Raw genomic sequence first — 19,031 nt, forward strand, 5'->3', positions numbered from 1 at the left:
ATTTATATATTATGTGTGTGATACCATTCCCCGAATGGCAAGGGCCATTACCATTCTTTTCCAAAGGAACACGATGGAGTTGTTTGTAACTGTTTGCTTCATCTTGTCCAATGATGGGCTGAGCTGATTGTAAAGGAGTAAGTGGCACTATAACTGGTTCATCATCCGCAGAAGCGTATTGTAATTTTTGAGCTGTTTTAAACGGAAGAAGTGGCCAGAGTGGTCCCTGTGAAGTTTGAACAGATCTTCAAGTATACGAAGACAACAGTTAACAACAATCACTTAAAACTTCCGGGCTGATAGGCCGTTGTTGAAGTATAAAACTGTCTCCTGACGTTTTGTCTCCGACTGCGGGAGACCGCTTTACCTCCGAGGATGTCTCCCGCAGTCAGAGAAGAAACGTCAGGAGACAGTTTTCTACTATGACCACGGCCTATCAGCCCGGAAGTTTTAAGTGAAGACAATACCGGCCGTGAAAGCTTACATTGTATGAATTAACAACAACATTGCATGTATCTGTATTCCAACAGGGAAAAGTCATTAGAAATAAAAGTTTCAAAAGCCGAATCTAGTGAAAGAAAGAAAATACTCCAAATTATAAATACATATGCCAACATTAATGTAATAACATAGTGCTGTCAACACCTGAAAGGGAACTATCTATTGACACACAGTCAGCACAGACTCAGAGGAAATATCATTCTTGTGAAATAACACTGGCTCTTTAATCACGTGAAGTAATGTGTGATACCGACACAATCTGAACTTTACTCCATGCTTCCATATTTGCAGGACGCTTTTGACACCATTCCTCACAACTGGTTTTGAAGTAAATTGCATGCCTGTGGAGAAGCGTTGCAGATGTGCGACTGGATTCGTGATTTCCTGTCAGAAAAGTCACAGTTCATAGTAACTTTGAAATCTCACTGAGTGTTATATGCCCTCTCCTCCTCCTCTTCTATAAAAGCAATTTAGGAGACAATTTGAGCAGCTTCTTTGGATTGTTTGCAGGTGATGCTTTCTTTTACTGTGTAGTGAAGTAGTCAGGAGATCGAAACCAATTGCAAAATAATTTAGACATGATATCCATATGGTACGAAAAGTGAAAATTGAACTTTAACAATAAGTAGTAAGAGAGCATCCAGGTACGTATTAAAAAAGTAATCTGTTAAATTTCAGTTACATGGTGACTCGTACAAACTGAAGGTTGAACTAAACAGCTAGGGACTACAATTACAATTGGAACCATCACATAGAAAATGCTGTGGGGAAGGTGAACCACAGACAGCATTTAATTGGGGCAACATTTCGAAGAGGCATCAAATCTACTAAAGAGAATGTCTACAATATATCTGAATAATGAGAATGTCTAATGTTCCAACTGCTATTTACTTACAAAACATGGTTTCAGTGATATCATGTTCTCTATACTCTGTTACATGGTTGCATATCCCTTGTATAAAGAAACAAACATGAACTCCAAGTCCCAGGAATGTATACTAAATATACACCTCTCAAGAAAGAAGAATTCACAAATTTTTCTTGGATTTCCTGGTTAAAAATACACTTTTTCCATGTGAAAACACACTTTTCCCATGTGAAAATACATTTTTTCCCATATTAAGTGACAATGTACTTTCCCTCAGAGCTGCAAAACTTATCAATCTTTTGAATGGTAAAGGTTTAATGCACCAGCGTAGAACTTCCCGGTACTTTAGCAAATTAAACCCAGTGGGGGTGGGAGGGGCAATTGCATTTTGGAAGTATAAACACAAATTCCACCAAAATAGCACAGGAGCTTCTGAAGCACTGAAACAAATTGCAACGTGTTTTTATCAGCCAATCATAGTCCATGTCATGTGATCTAGGCAGCCAATGACACCAGATATTCAGAGCATAAGACATGTGATGCAGTCAGCCAATAGTATCATCAATGTTAAGTTGCATGAAGATACAATCAGAAAAAATTAATGGTTTAAATTAATATACTTACAGTACAGCTACAAGAAAAGCTAATTTTTCACTATAATATTTGTCTTTTTTTAGCCTGTGTTACACTAAGATACATAAAACACTAATGTGCCAGTAAAATTTTAAATTGTGACATAAACGGCTTATTTTCTGGGTCAAATTTTTTTTATGTGGCTGGTCCTCAAAATGTTAAGTTTTGAATGAGAGTCAAATGACCTGTGATTTAAGGAGTTCATCCCTCATTTTCACACGTAACATAATTCATCTTACATAAAAGGAAATTTACTTTGATAATACCGCTTCTCAAAACCACCATTCACAATATTTTTCATTAGGTGTTAAGGGTCCCACACGTGAGTGACTGTTTGCAGTGATCCGTTTAATTCGGTATCACCTGTAATTGGTCACTCGCACCGACATCCCACAAACAAGGAATTTGCCAAGCAATTTCAATCAGTATTACGAACGTCACTGTGTTGACAAATTCTCCTACTGAAAATGAACTGCTTTGTTTAACAGCAGTGGTAGCCGATTTCCGTATCCCAGGAATACTTGCAAAACAAATTTAAAATAAATAAGAATTATACCTTATTAAACTTGTTTTTAAACTCTTTTCTTGGAACATGTACCTTATTTTACAGAATCTATTACATTTTTCACTGGTGCCAAATGGGTTGTGTACATATTTCCAGTGAGCCAATACAATTTGTTTTACACTTAATGAGTAAAAACAAATTGAGGACTAATAGTCTCATAATTAACTGAACATATTTCCACAATTTACTTGATGTGCCTATAGAGATGACATTAGTAGCAGCACTACTGATTATGTAACTCTTGTTATGAACTGTGGTTATATGATATAAGGGATTTGAGAAGATTTATAATGAACATTTAAATTAAATTGTCCTCTTTAACATTAGAATAGGTATGTATGTCATTCCATTCAGAAGTTAAGAACTTCAATAATGCATGTATTTATTTCATAAATAACTCAAAATGGTAAGTGGGAGCCCATAGTACCACGATTTACTATGATGTTGCCATCAATTCTATGTCTATAGTACATGCTTCAAAATGCTAACCATTTTGAAATCTAAGTGTGTATTTTGTATTACTTCTTAATAAAAATGGCATCTCTGACTTTCAATTCATGAAGTACTTCATTGACCCTTGGTAACTTTAAATTCTAATGTAAATTTCTTACTCAAGGCACGTGAAGTGAAACAAAACGGCGCAACCAGGTGCGATAAATAGAGAAACGTCGCAGCCATATTGCCACACATCACTGCCAACCATCCAGGCAACCATATTGTGTGCATGGATCGAGTGCAATCCTTCAGATTGCCTGGCATTTCCATGCAACTTGCAATCAGTGACCAATCGCTGCAAGTTGCCAATACAAGTGTGATCTCCCAACTGATTGGTTGCCCATGCGATGGATCGCTGTGTGGGGTCCTTTAGAAGTGTAAACAGCTGTGGCATCATGCTCATCGAATACAGTTTATTGTTATGAAGTATTGTATGGTCTCTGCCCTAAAGGCTTTGACACATTTTGCTGTCGGCAGGTGCCTGTGTGTGCTCTGTGTTTTGTTGGTGGAAATGGCGAGTTTTCTTTGCAAGTGAAGTTTTATTCTTCAGTTTATGTTTCATTGCTGCATTAGTGGATTAACGTTAACCCTCTAACGGTAAGGTTGGGGTTGGATCCGACCCCACTCCCTTTTCTGAGAGCGCTGTGGTTCCAGCTACCCTAGCAGCCAGTCGTCCCGAGAACGCCGAGGACACGTCAGTCTGGTGAGTGACCTGCAACTACCCTCTCTATCCGAAACCTACATTACCTGCGCTCAGGTTGGATCCGACTCCACCTTACTGTTTACGTCACACTTATTAGTTTCTTTTGTGGGGAGGATTCAACCCCATATTGATGTTTATATAACATCTAAGTTTTGTTTTCTCTTCTAGTATCTTACTAAAATGGTGAATCAACTCCTTAGAACTGCTGAGGAGATATACAACGAGTTTCTCCGAGATGAGGCTGAGTCAGAGGATGTCGACAATATCTATGCAGAAAACTGTTCAGAAACCACTTATTACATTATGTGTACAAAGACATTTATTATTGAGAACTTTTATATTTCGAAACTGCTGACACTATAATTATTTTCTACAAGTAGTAAGAGATGTTTCTCATTTAGTTCCTATCTGTAGAATTTCTAAAGCACTCAAGTTTCTAGTTGATGACTGAATCTATTGATTTTTACTATGTTTTCAACAATTTTATAGAGACTATTTCTATTAAGGTATTTTTTTTGTAATGAAATTCCTGTTTTTTTCCAAAGTATTTTATATTCTTACTTATTGGCTATAAAAATAAAAAAACTTGTTATAACAAATATTATATGTGTTTAATTGATAATAAAACTTTTTCCCATTATTCATTTTTTATTTCACCCTGAAAAATCGATATTTGGAGGGTGGAGTCTGATCCAACACCACATTACCGTTTATGTCAGGAAACGTCACCTTACCGTTAGAGCGTTAAATTCTTTGAGTATCTCTTTTTACCACTCAAAACTACAAAAATTTAACTGAAACACTGAAAAATTCCTAGAATTATAAAATTTTAATGACTGGTACAGGAATGAGAAGAAATACAGCAGAATCCAGGACAACCACATTTGGTTCATGATTTTTTTAAAAACAGTGTCTGGTAAAATCCCTGCTGAAAAGGTGGGTGCAAAAATGTTATATATCAATTGAAGGCAGAAACAGTATGCACGAGAATCATCTGAGCAAACTACATAATGACCTGTAGGATTTGATAACTAACCACATGAGATGCTACCTGCACAAGGAAGACACTATTTGGCACATAAGAATGAAATGCTCTGCCGGAGTTCTGATTTGAAGTTAATAAACTAATCAACTCTTTAAAGAAGAGAATCCTACAATTACAATGCAGAGAATCCTACAATACAATGCAGTGAAAGAGCATACAGAGAGATTTTCGTGGGGGAATATGATTTAGCTTTGGGGTACCACATACCACGTCAGATTCATGTGGGTATTGTGAAAGACTGTTCCTTCAGTTAACACTGTAAATGAAACAAAAAGAAAGAATATTGAAGAAGTGAGCAAACTGCACCATTCTTGGGCAGAAGCAGCATATTTGATGCTGCAGAATGAGACCCACAATAATCAAAGACTGAAACTTATGTTGCCATATGGACAGTTCTACAGCATGTACTGTTCTGTCCTACTCTTACTTTTCTGCAGTATTCAATCTGTATCAGCTGTCAACTTGCAGTCAAGCAATTTGTAACATTGGTGACAAGATATGAATGTGGGTATGGCCTGAAAATGTAGGCAGACGGGAATCACCAGAAATTACCTCTTGCCTCCTTAAGTTTTCAACCTCTGAATTTTCAGCACTAGAATCAAGTGATTAAAGAATTTTAGAGCTGTGGTCAGATCATTGTACAGGAAATTGATAAAAACAAGAAGACTGACCTTGCGTATGAACCATCTGAATGGGCTCTGGCAATAGCAATTGCAAGACCAAACAACTTGTTTCTGGCTTGTTACATGCAGTGAGAATATTTCACTGATCTGAGCACTACTGAAAACCAAATCCGCAAAAATCCAAAATGCAAGATAATGGATTACATTTGTACAAAGATACCCTCATATTCTCAAACAGTACTTCTGTGCCACAAGAGTCAGAACTACTTGAAAATTGTTAACTTTGAAAAACTTTGTAGGGGTAAAAAGCAACACAACAGTTTTATCTGTGATAATCAGCTTGTATCAACACAATGGGGACCCATTACCCATCATTCACATTTATGTCCAACGATCACCTCTCTTGTCTTTATTTAAAAGCCGCACACTGTCAAACGTATTGTAAATTAATAAGTAGTGGCCTCATTTCAGCTGATTACCAAAGGCAGATAAGCATTCACAAACATTTCACTCTTTTTCTTCTCTCCTCAAAATTATGATTTTGAGGGTTACAAGACTTTTGACAGCAATTACTCAACTAGGTTCCAAGTAAAGTAATTGAAGTCAGCAAAGACCGACCCTGGTTTGATGGCACCACTTGTAGAGAATTGTGAAAAGAGAACTACATATTCGTTATAATACAGATAGCAAGGTTAGCGATACAGCAAAGTTAATAGCAACTTGGGCACTTTTAGTAAAGGACATGAGCGAGTTCTACAATAACTCTTAGTCAGACGCTGGAAAAAGACTTATCAGAAAATACCGTTAAGTTTCTGTTATATGTAAAGTCATTGAGTCGATCAAAACCTTCCATTCCATCTCCTGTGAAGGCACCTAATGTCTTAACTACAGATGGCAGAAATCTTAAATTTCTCACTTACAGATTTATTTGCATAAGATTATGTTACCAAATCAATATCATATTGCTGCACATACCTATCAATGAGCAATTACAAATATTAGCACTCCTGGCATTGAGAAACAACGAACACTACTTAAAGTGAGGAAGGCACTAGGCCCCCAACACTGAATATGCAGTAGATATGGCTTCTTTCCTAGCTCATATCTTTTGAGAATCACTTGCACAGCAAACAGTCTTGTGTCACTGGTGAAGAGCACAGATTGCTCCAATTAAAAAAAAAAAAAAATGGTAATAAATCAGATGCACAAAATTACAGACCAGTACCACTGATGTCTTACATAATACGAAGTGTATTCTAAGTTCAAACATTATGATGTTCCTGTGTGTGTGTGTGTGTGTGTGTTGGTGGGAGGGCGGGGGGAGGAGGAGAGGCAACACGTGTCTCCAAGAATTAGTACAGATTCAGAAAAAACCACTTGTGCGAAACACAGCATGCTTTATTCATACATTTTTCAAACATCACAGTCAACTGAACACTAATACCATATTCCTCGATTTACGTAGGACGTTTGACACTGTCGCACAGCATCTAATATTGACGAAGACACAATCATGCGGAGTATCTTCAGAAATGTGTGACTGGCTCTGTGAATATTTCATTAAGATAACCAAGTTTGTTATACTGCATGGTCAATGTTCCACAGAAATGAAAATACATTGGCCAAGCCCAAAGGATGTGTGATATGACCTTTAAATGCTTCAATAAACATAAATATTTTGTCAGATAAGATCAAGCAGCACTGTAAGGTAACTCGTTGACAATGCCATTGTGTACAGAAAAATATCATCATTTGATGATTGTAAGGAAATTCAGAACGACAGACAAAATTTTCCTCTTGATACAAAGAATGGCAGCTCTCCTTAAATGTGGATCAGTGTTAGACAATGCCTACAACAAAGACAAAGAACTGCATAGTATTTGATTAAAAGATTAATTGTGAACATCTTGAGCATGTCATACTGTATAAACATTTACGGATAACAATATGTAGTGGTATGAAATAGAATACTGTTCCAGTGTTTCGAGTTCTTGTCAAGTATGTCTGACAACAGACATGGAATGAATTCCGAGAAGTGCTGCTAGGACATGAAGAGGTTGGTACAGGCAGTACGGAAGTGCAACAAATGCTCCGGAAATTAAATTTGAATCCTTGGAAGAAAGAGAAATTAGTACTTGAGAAATCATGTCTAGTAATTTAGAGAAGCAGACAGTGCAAGGAAGGAGGAGGGGGAGAATTTTCATCCGAGTTATGTGCCATTGGAGCCAATATGGCTTACATTGACCAAAACATGTCGGTATTTCAATTTTTCTCTAACTTTGCATATGTGAAACTATAGTAAATCTATCTTACCTTTCCTGCATTTTCAGGCTTAGGGCATAATCCCATAACACTGCACACATCTTTTGGAACCAAACTTTCTACAAGAAAGTTGTAAATTGCTCCGTAATATTCGTCAACAATTGTGAGACACTGAAAAATTCAAACCAAAGAATCAATTTATAAACATTAATATAACTGTATAATATGAATGGTTCACAAGTGATAAAATATTAGATAAATATACAGACTTCAAGAACTCCAAGAACAGGATTTTATTCAAGGCAGCTTCCATTATTGTTGGTTTACACAGATGTTGTGTGTGTTAATCCTGTATTGAATCGTTAATAATTCTACACCAGGTGAAACTGGATTAAGATACCTGTAATATGTGAGTAAACCTGTCCCCAACAATGATAACTTTGATCTCTTTACAGTCAACCAAACTTCCCTTTATCTCAGTGCCACAAATCTTACATCAAACTACTTTCTGGTACCTGCATTCTGTAGATCATTCATGAAAAAGACAGTGATAGAACAGATCGGAAGTAAAAAGGAATACGAACAGTAACAGACATAAGACTAGGAACATCCAGCAACATGAGTACACATGTAATAGCCATGTGATTTTTCTAGCTATCTTTCTCTTGTTCATCAATGCTTTAAAATATTTTACATAGAGACATTTGTCACTAAGCCACTGATCACAAGGTCTTCACAGCAAATTGTAACCACAGCTTTTTAGTATCTTCTTGACTACTGAAATTTTGCTACGAATTTGAGTGGACAAAAACTTACATGCTTATACTAGAATTACAATTATCCCCTCTTTCTGCAACCAGAAAGGGGTACAAGACCTCTTACTTTCCTAATATAAATTTTATTTTTGTTCCTGCTATTACCTCAGTCTTACTATTTATGATCAAATTTGCAAAAAATGTATTTTCAAGTTGCCACCCCTCGTACATCACTTGTCATTCAACAACACCTTTGCCTCTGTACTTCTGCCTCAAGTGACATCTCTGCCCAACCTCTTTGCCTTTACATATGTCTGCCTGTGTCTGTATATATGTGCGTGTGCACACGTGTGGGCGTATCTATCCTTTTTCCCCCTTAAGGGGCTCCGGAAAGGCTCAAAATCATGAAAAGTTCAATTTTTACTTTTTTGCGTTTTCTGAATCTGCAGACTATTACCTTTTAATAGATATATAATTTATTCAATTCCGAAGACTACAACTATTTTTAAATTTTTTTTTAAATGTGTTCTACATGGGCGTGACCCACTGTGGCGCTGTCAAATGGTGTTATTATTAACGTCCGTGTTCATCAGGTACATTTTAGTGATGTGAGATAAAGTATGTGTTGTGGCTAACCTGTGATGGTTCAATATATATCGCTGGTGTGATTGTCGATTGTTTCATGTTTATTTACTCTGTCGTTACCTCGAAAATATTCATAATTAATTCTGTTTCTTGAGTCTCTGTTTTGTTGAAGTATAATAATGAGTAAAAGTAAAGTTATTAGAAATCCTCTGAAGGCTTTTAAGAAAAGGAGAAATGTTGGAAAGCCAAAGGTATGTGTCATTACTGTAAACAATAAAGACGATAACCAAGTGAGTGAACCTAACCTCTCAAGTACACCTGCCCATAGCAGTCAAAGTGGGAAAGAAAATACTTCACAGAAGAAGCTTGGTTCAATGAGTGAAAACTATGAATGTTTTATGGGCGAATCGGATGTGAATGAAATATTTGATATGTCGGTTCTCAAAGGAATTTTTTCAAACTGTGTAAGATGTATTCATTGTAGTGAAGTTGGTCTGGAACTCTCCATAATAAAGCACGTAGAACTTGCTAGTGAAATACAACTGAAATGTGATAAGTGTTCATAAATGACCACCTTTTGGAACAGTGTTGCAGTAACTGCAACTGAAGAAAATGGTAGCAAAATCTACGAACACAACATTAGATTTGTTTATTCCTTGCGTTCAGTTGGTAAGGGTGCTACTGCAGGTGCAATTTTCTGTGGCATCATGAATCTTCCGAATCCCCCAACCAAGTTTACGACCTATAATAAATTAATAGGGTCTAAAGTAGAAGATGTCTGTATAGAATCTATGAAGAATGCTGTGGAAGACGCAGTAATGGAAAATAATGGTAACAGAGATTTGACTGCAGCATTCGATGGTACCTGGCATAAACGGGGGGACACATCTCTTCATGGTGTAGTATCTGCCACCAGTATGTATACAGGGAAAGTTTTAGATGTAGCAGTAATATCAAAGTATTGTAGATGTCCACAAAAATATAAAGGTACACATGAAAATAATTGCAAAGCTAACTATAGTGGCAGTAGTGGAGGAATGGAAGTGGCTGGTGTTGCCAGTATATTCCAGCGTTCTGAGGCGTGTGATAAAGTGCGGTATGTTAGTTACCTTGGTGACGGTGATTCTAAAAGTTTCAAACATGTTCAAGGACTGAAGCCCTATGGTGATGATGATGTAGTGCAGAAATTTGAGTGTATTGGACACGTACAGAAGCGAATGGGAACAAGACTTCGGCGACTGAAAGCTTCGTACAAAAAACAAAAACTCAGTGATGGTAAAGGGTTGGATGGGAAGGGAAGGTTAACTGACAGTGTAATTGACAAAATACAGAACTATTATGGAATGGCTATTAGGCAAAATACACAAAGTGTCGACGAAATGAAGAAGGCTGTTTGGGCTCTTTTTTTTTTTTTCATACTTCTTCAACCAATGAAAATCCCCAACATAGCTTGTGTCCCAAAGAAGAAGACAGTTGGTGTAAATATAACAAAGGATTGCTAACTGGTGAAGTGTACACTCATAAGCATAGTCTGCCTCATGCAATAATGGAGGTGATAAAACCTATTTTCAGAGACTTAGCAGCACCTGAACTGTTGAAAAAGTGTATTCACGGAAAAAACTCAAAACCCCAATGAAAGTGTAAATAGTGTTATATGGTCGAGAATCGCCAAGACTGTATTTGTTGGAATAGAAACACTTCACTTTGGTGTGTATGATGCTGTTGCGACTTTCAATGATGGCAACATTGTAGGGTGCAAGGTATTTAGAAATATGGGAATGAAGATAGGTTCTAACATGGTACGAGCGATGCTTGCTTTAGACAAGGAACGCCTTCGGGCTGCAGACAGGGCTGTAAAGAGTCTAGAAATACAAGCAAGAGTAAACAGGAGGAGGAACAAGAGGAAGCTGGAGGAGGAGTTTGCAGAGGATGAAGATAATCCATCCTATGGACCTGGAATGCACTAAAAAGTTAATCCAATATTTGTCGCTCGATTCCCAAAACTTTTATTTTCTCAATCTAATTACATGTTTTCTAAGGATCTTCCAAACATATTTGTTTCAAACTTTCAGTAAATGTTACACAGTACCTTCTGCATAATTTAACACAGCCTTTTTCCAAAAAACTGTATATTTTTGAATATATAAATAAAAATTGCAAAAAAAAATGTTGTGAATTTTCATTACAATTGAAAAAAAATCATCGTTAATAACTGAACTAAAATTTTGTAAAATCCCTGTGTTAAGTTGTAGCCCATATTCCAATAAATAATCTGTAAAAAGTTCAACTTCCTACCTCAAATACTTTGTGAGGAAAGATGTAATTTATAAGCGTTATTTTAACATTGCAAGTATAGGGCGTTCCGGAGCCCCTTAAGGTAAGTCTTTCCATTTCCGGGATTGGAATGACTCCTTACCCTCTCCTTTAAAACCCACATCCTTTCGTCTTTCCCTCTCCTTCCCTCTTTCCTGATGAAGCAACCTTGGGTTGGAAAAGCTTGAAATTCGTTTGTGTGTCTTTTTATTGTGTCTATGTACCAGCGCTTTCTCGTTTCGTAAGTCACAGCATCTTTGTTTTTTATATGTATATTATGTTATGCACATATAACTGATTTTGCTTGTCTTAACAACATTAGGTACTGCTTTTTGTTGAGAATCAACTCAGTACACTGCATTATGGCATACAAAAATCAGACACTGCACTTCATTTTCAATAGTTTTTATCTAATGCAGTTTAATGCAAGATGTCTGCATTCTAAAACAGAGAAGGTCAGTACTTAAATTTATATTTTTATAAAACTGCAGAAGAATATTATTTACTTACTTCCTCAGCAAAAGGTCCCGTCTGTTTGCAGAGTCCACGAAGAACCATTTTAAATTCAGCTTCAGTTGTGTTAGCAATTAACACATCTCTCAGGTGAATAATAAGTTGTTCACAAAAATCACATGGCAGGTCATCTTTATTTGCCGCCACGACTCCAACTGAGGACTCAATTGTCAGTTCAACATTATCCTGATTAAATAAATTGATCAAAATTAAAACAGTATGTAATACTGAGTAATGACAACAAAATACTAAACCAATTTTATGCTAATGTTACATAAAATACAGCTTTACCATTGATGTACCAATTCATGCAAAAGTACAAAAGACTGTGGAGATATTCAGAATTTGACCTTATCTATGTATCTAACATGTAGATTGCACCATCATCTAAAATTATGTACTAATCCGCAAATGGGAGAACCATTGGTCGTGTAACACTATGGATCTTTTAAGGAGCACTACACAAACAATGCGGAGGATATTAAGATAAGAGCAATGCATTAGTTGAGACAATGAAGGAAACTTAGGAGAAGAAAAAATTGTGTAGCCATTTTAGTACAGTGATAGGAGGAAATGCCATGAACAACATACTAAAAAATCTGACTGACGCAGTGTGCATACTGTGGTGAGGGGTTGGGGTGGGCATTTAGAGGTAATGAACTCTAAAACCGTGTCTTCCAGCAAAAATGTTCCCAGTACACAATTACACTACACAAATTTTCTACAAAAAGGATTCTGTTCCTTTCTTCTGTAGGACTAATAGTTTCCTATGTTTTAAGGTTGGAAAAAAGTCGCCGATTATTTAAAGTATGGTTTTATCCACATTGGATCTTGTGAACTCCGAAGCTATTAACAATAGTGAATGATGCAACCAGCCGTAAATACTTTTCAAATTTTTTATTTTATTGCCACAACCAGTTTCTGGCTACCAACCCATCTTCAGATGCTAATATTTTTCATTACACAGATGTTTTGATCAACAGCATTTCATCTGCTCCACACTGCACAAGAATATTTGAGTATTTAGTGACATTTTATAAGTTGTTTCATTAATAAAAACATGCTAAAGTGCTTGCATTCTTTTATATATTATGCAAAGTGGTAGCAGTCCCTTATATACCTTCCAGTAGATTGCGATTTATTCTTTTGTGGTCCATGTGGTTTTCTGGCTTGATGTGTATGTTCTTGAATTCCACAAAACACACATAATGTAAATAAATTACTGTGGCACACTTCGTAATATTCTTAAAATGAGTTTTGAGCACTGTGCTATAAACTTGATGTTTTTGTTTACAATGCAAAGATCATCATTAAGCAAAGATGCAAAGACACTATTCATTAAATATCAACTCGGGAGGTAAAAAGAGCAAATGTGATGTATAGGATATGCAAAATGTAGCATGTTGATACTAGAAACTCTTAAGAGTGAACTTTATTATTAAAAGACACTAGGACAAATTGTTTTAGTAAGATTTTTTTACTACTATCAATGGAATTTATTGACAAAATACTTCAAAGTCAACCAATTGCATATTGTGAAGTAGACATGTGTACATACATTTACATATACAGATATTTAATTATTATTAAAGTTCATAAGTTAATTGCAGGAAATACAAAATTAAAAAGTTGGAGGGTGGGATGAGAGCAAGATATTTGTTCAGCATGATAGTTCATCTTTATTCAATTATATACTGGTTATCTTAAAGTGCAGTGGTGTGACTTAGGGGTGCATGTGTGTGTAACTTCTTTTAGCAGCCCAAGGAAGTTATTTAGAAAATGTTTACTGGCTGGTTCCAGCTGCTCATTTAGAATAATACATTCAACTGTTCACATGCTATTGTCATGAGCATCTGCGGAAAGAGGTTGAAGAATGCTGAAACCACAAGTAGGCGACGACAAGTGGAACATCCATACCTTATCACACAACATAGGGCTCAGAGACTTCCCCACTCTCTAAAGCAAGAAATGCGGCGAACTGTGAGAGATCCAATGACAAAATAATGTTGGCACAAGCACAAGTGTTTTGGAGCACATCACTCAGCATACAGTGCTGAACACGGTGTTCCACAGTAGAGGATCCCTATGTGCTCCCATTTTGATCTAACAACATCGTCAATTCGGATTACAGTGGGCACGGGATCATCAAGATTGGACCACGAATCAATGGAATCAAGTTGCCTGGTCAGATTAATCCCATTTATTGTTTAATCAGGTCAATGGTTGGGTCCAGATATGCCATCGTCTGGCAAACAGCTGCCCGAAACACGAGGCGCACCATGGATGCTGGCTGGTGGTAACAGTATTATATTATGGGGGATATTCACCTGGGCTTCCACGGGACCTGTCTTAGTCATCGAAGGCACCACGACAGCTGTGCACTGCATGAACATTATTTGGGACCACCTATAACTTTTTACGCTTGACGTCTTCCTCAACAGTGATGGCATCTCAACAGGGCAACTATCTGCTGCAATGGTTTGAGAAGCACGAGAGTGAACTCATGTTTATGTCAGCTTACCTGAATTCAATGAACCCTAACTGGGGTACTAGCGGGCACAAGCTCCAAGCCTCCAAACGAACCATGCATAAATTATGGAAAGTGTGCATAGGCATCTGGTGCCACAAACCTCTGCAAACCTATCAAGTACTTGTCAAATCATGGCATACAGGATCACTTCTGAATTGCTTTTCAGAAGTGTACCAACAGTAGTAAGTAGGTGCTCATAATGTTTTGGCTCATCAGTGTACATCGAGTTAGAAAACCACACAGACCACAACAAAATAAATAGCCGTCTGCTGGAACATTTGAAAGTGAACACAAGTATTTTTCCATCACATATAAAAAAATGCAAGAATTTTTGCATATTTTTATTAACAAAACAACTTATATAAAGTGGAACTATATACCCAAACATTCTTGTGCAAAGTGGAACAGATGACATGCTGTTGATGAAAAAGTTTGTATCATGAAAAAATCTGTATAAGAGTAAAATATAAGCCAGCTGAAGACCAGCATAGTGTTCTACCAATGAACAGTTATGGCAACAAAATAAAACATTAAAAGTATTTGTGGCCTGTTGTGTCATTCAGCAACTACTTAAAAATATTACTTTAACAGAATAAAACTTAAGTTTATCTTCAAATGAACTGGGTTAAAAACCAATTATTAAATGTGTGATCCATTTCTAAGTGCAGCAGCACAATACCAGGGGGGAAAGGGGGGGGGGGTGGTGTTCTTTATGACCAACCTTTGAAAATAAATATTGTAATCTAGTCAGTTACTTCATATTTCAAAATTCTGAAAAATTGTTTTTAATGAATTCCACTAACAGTCCATTTTCAACATTTTTTTGTTAAAGTTAACTCAAAAACCTCAGTCTTAGAAGTAGATATCACTTCCCCAATGAATGTCTTTTTTTCTGTATTTTCAAGTTCAAGACCTTACTTACAGATCAATACCTCTAAATTGTATGTTGTGAGTAACATTGAATACCTATTAATGAAATTTGCATTTTTAATATTTTTGCATGTGCTTGAAGTACTCACATTAGAAAACTGGCAAGGGTATGATGGGGAGAGAGAGTCTCCCTGTAAAAGGTACAGCCCCTATGTCAACTGGAAAGTGAGCAGCGCTCATGGTGGGGGAGGCTGCCTTTCCCCTAAGGACACTACAGCTACTGTGAAGGATCCCCCCCCCCCCCCTCTAGAAGTATGGTGGGTTGGTACAGCTATGTGAATCACCCTGTACAGAAATTGCTTCTCAACATTTAGTGGGGGAAGAGAGAGGGATGAATCGCCTGCTCACTCTTCAGTTTGCAGAACTATTAAGGAGTGAAGTTCATGAACACAATCTGGTGACTTCCTTTCCACTGCGACTATCCCACACGTTACCCTTACCATCCACCCTGTTACACCAGAGGAACACAATTTATTTCTTGATATAGACATGGTGTACAAGTTTAATGTTTGCTTTTAATAGGACCTTTTCGTGGAAAATTTAAACTAAATTAATTTTGCACTGGAAAATACCTTTGCTTGACACCACGGTTTTTCAGTTATTCAAGAAAAATATAAAAAGTGATCTTTAAATTGCCCCCAACCCCAACGATCTTATCACATCGGTCAGGATCTTTAGAATGTTGTTCGTGGCACTTCCTCCTACAACTGTACAAAAATTTGTGACTACAAGAATTCCTTCATCACAAGTCCACGGGAGTGCTTCTTAACTTGGGAAACACCACCACTAACACTGTTTTGTCTCAGTAAAATGAATTGTGTTCTCGTTGTTGCTGTTCCTGTTGTCTTCAGTCCAAAGATTGGACTAATGCAGTTCTCCATGCTACTCCATCTTGGACGAGCCTCTTGATCTCCGAGTAATTACTGTGTAAGGATGAAAAGTGCACTACTACTACTACTGTAGCTGCATAAATGTTATCAAAACAAGCAGATCAAAAATAGTTTGAGAACGATGAAATAGGTTGACTAACTGCTCAGAAAGGCAAACTGAAATGTGAAATTAAGTATAAGAAGAATAGTTTTCACTAGGTGAACAGGGCAAACTGAAATGTGAAATTAAGTATAAGAAGAATAGTTTTCACTAGGTGAACAGGATATCCATTGGAATGGTGAAATTCTTACAAAAACAATATTGCTAAGCATGCAACTGTTGGCAGTGAACTCAGCTGGCAGCATAGTGCTGACAGCATGGAAAAGGCAAATGGCCACATCGCAACACTTCACTCAGCTGCCGTCTTACCTGCATCCTATTGCGGCAATACAGATAAGCCATGTGAATGTTTATAAATCTACCTGATGGAAGTTTAAACCTTTGAAACATGTGGAAATAAATAAACAGTAACTGTTAACCGTTTATTTGGTATGGGGCAGGTGACAGAGGACTTATGATCGCTTTGTAAAGACTTCACAAAGTCACACTATGGTTATAGTGAGTGGACCATTTGAAATATTGCCAGAAAAAGATTGGATTATAAGGTCACATATTGGTGTGGTTCTCTTGATTCTGTTAATAGATGGGATTGTACTGGGCATAGCCATCACCTCAACAAGAAAGTGAAACGTAAATTACTTTGGCTAAAAACAGAAAATATAGTGAGTGGAAAAATATTAGTAGTTGTAGGACACAGATCAGCACGTTTTTTTTTTTTAGGATAGGAAGGACAGAAAGAAATATTGTTTTAAGAGATCAACTTAATTCTGGCATCCTATCCTAGAGCAGGGAGGGGAGGGGGGGGGGCAGAGAGAGAGAGAGAGAGAGAGAGAGAGAGAGAGAGAGAGAGAGAGAGAGAGAGAGAGAGAGTCTGCAGAAAATTTATTTTTACTTAATATTATTACAGTCAATGTTATAATATCAAAATATTGGAAGACCACAGTCAGAAAACCAATGTGACAACCTGCCTCTCTGCCCATCATATGCTGGCTGGTATACATGTGTTAACTGTTTTTGTTAAGATTTAAGTTACACCTCACTTTTGTAAATGAGAAATGGAGAAAGGAGGAGTTGCCATATTCATTAGAAACTGTCATAACCTGAAGAACACAGACATTCAAAAATTTTGTTTAGAGCAGCATAAGGGTGCATGTTTGACAGAAGCAGAATTTCATGGCAGTGAGTGTATATCTAGCACCTGCAGATAATTTTAGTCTGTTCATAAATCACCTTGACACTTTATCTGCCAGTGTAACAGCAAAAAACAAGTAGTGGCTGCCCGTAATTTTAATGTAGATTTTTTAAAAAACTCTTCCAGTAAGAATTTATTACAGCGAGTAACACTTTCACTCAATTTAACTCCTGCCTTAAACTTTTCAACTATGGTAGCTAATTGTTCAAAAGTAGACCTTTCTATAAATATATCACTTGCTAACAAAAACATTTCTGATCATGAGATGCAGTTCATTCTGTTAAACATTGATACTGAACAGGATATAAATCTACTACATCTGAGTTCAAGAGGGTAGCCACTAAGACAAAAGTTGATTATTTTAGGAAACTTTTCAAAGGAATGAACTTCAGTGACATGTACAGTGCTCATGCCTTGAATGAACATTACAACACTTTTCATAACATTATCCTTACCATATTTGGAAACTGAACTTCCAGAACTGAACCAGATCAGGCCAAAGATTATAAAAAAGCCATGGATTACTTACAGGATAAATATCTTGCAAGGCAAAAAGGAAACTATCAATGAGAAACAACTCTAATGATGCTATAGCTCATTACAAGATCTACTGCAAAATACTGAAGTTAGTAACGTGGAAACCAAAGCAAACACATTATGAGAAAAAGATAATCACATCAGATAGCAAAATAAAGAAAATATGGGATATGGTGAAGGAGGAGACTGGTGTAACCAGAGATGAATAGGAGCAAATAGCATTAAGAATTGGTGATACTTTGGGAACAAATGTATGTACTATATAATTTCCTAAAAAGCATTTCATAACTGTTGGTGATACAATAAGGGCTGTCAGGTTCAGTAGATGCTGCCACATAATCACTCAGACCACTCATTATAAATAACATGAATAAGGTCCTCACTATACCAATAGAAGTAATTGTGTCCACCATAGAATCATTAAAATCAAAATATTTTAGTAGTTATGATAAAATGTTAACAGAATGACTTAAAGAGTGTGCTTCTGGGTACAGTAATATTAAGTTACCTGTGTAACCAGTTATTTATCATTGGAACATTTCCTGAACGGTTGAAATATTTTGAAGTTAAGCCTCTGTGCAAGATAACAAAATACCATCAAAATTCCAACGAATTTCACTTTTGCCAGTACACTAAAATGTTATAAAAGATACAACTGGCTTCTTAACCATCTAACAACAAGTAACATACTGGCAGTCACAGTTTGGGTTTCTAAGGGGGTTCCAATATTGAGAAGGCTATCTACACGTACAGTGAGAATGTACTCAATTATTTTAGACAATAAATTACAGGCTGCAGGTGTATTTTGTTACCTGTTAAGACATCGGATTGCGTACGTCACAATATCCTACGTACATTAGAATATTATGGTGTAACAGGAAATGCTGCAAAATGTGTGAAATCTTTTATCTCTCACAATAAACGATGTATGTCAATACAAAAGAGGCATGAATTAAGCTAAGAGACAATCATCCTGCTGGGAACTCACTGC

The 19,031-nt window shown here is 36.7% G+C and overlaps 1 protein-coding gene across 1 annotated transcript in view; it reads right to left on the bottom strand.

The window, feature by feature from the left end:
- LOC126246096 (prosaposin) overlaps positions 1 to 19,031 on the bottom strand; it is a 73,427-nt gene that overhangs the window by 21,906 nt on the left and 32,490 nt on the right. The window contains exons 7-9 of the mRNA XM_049948369.1: positions 11,859 to 12,047; positions 7,747 to 7,866; positions 52 to 226 (exon numbers count right to left, since the gene is read on the bottom strand). Coding sequence (XP_049804326.1) covers positions 52 to 226; positions 7,747 to 7,866; positions 11,859 to 12,047 — 484 coding nt within the window. The remainder of the gene's footprint in view (positions 1 to 51; positions 227 to 7,746; positions 7,867 to 11,858; positions 12,048 to 19,031) is intronic.

Source organism: Schistocerca nitens, chromosome 1, assembly GCF_023898315.1.
Source record: "Schistocerca nitens isolate TAMUIC-IGC-003100 chromosome 1, iqSchNite1.1, whole genome shotgun sequence".
Taxonomy (NCBI): domain Eukaryota; kingdom Metazoa; phylum Arthropoda; class Insecta; order Orthoptera; family Acrididae; genus Schistocerca; species Schistocerca nitens.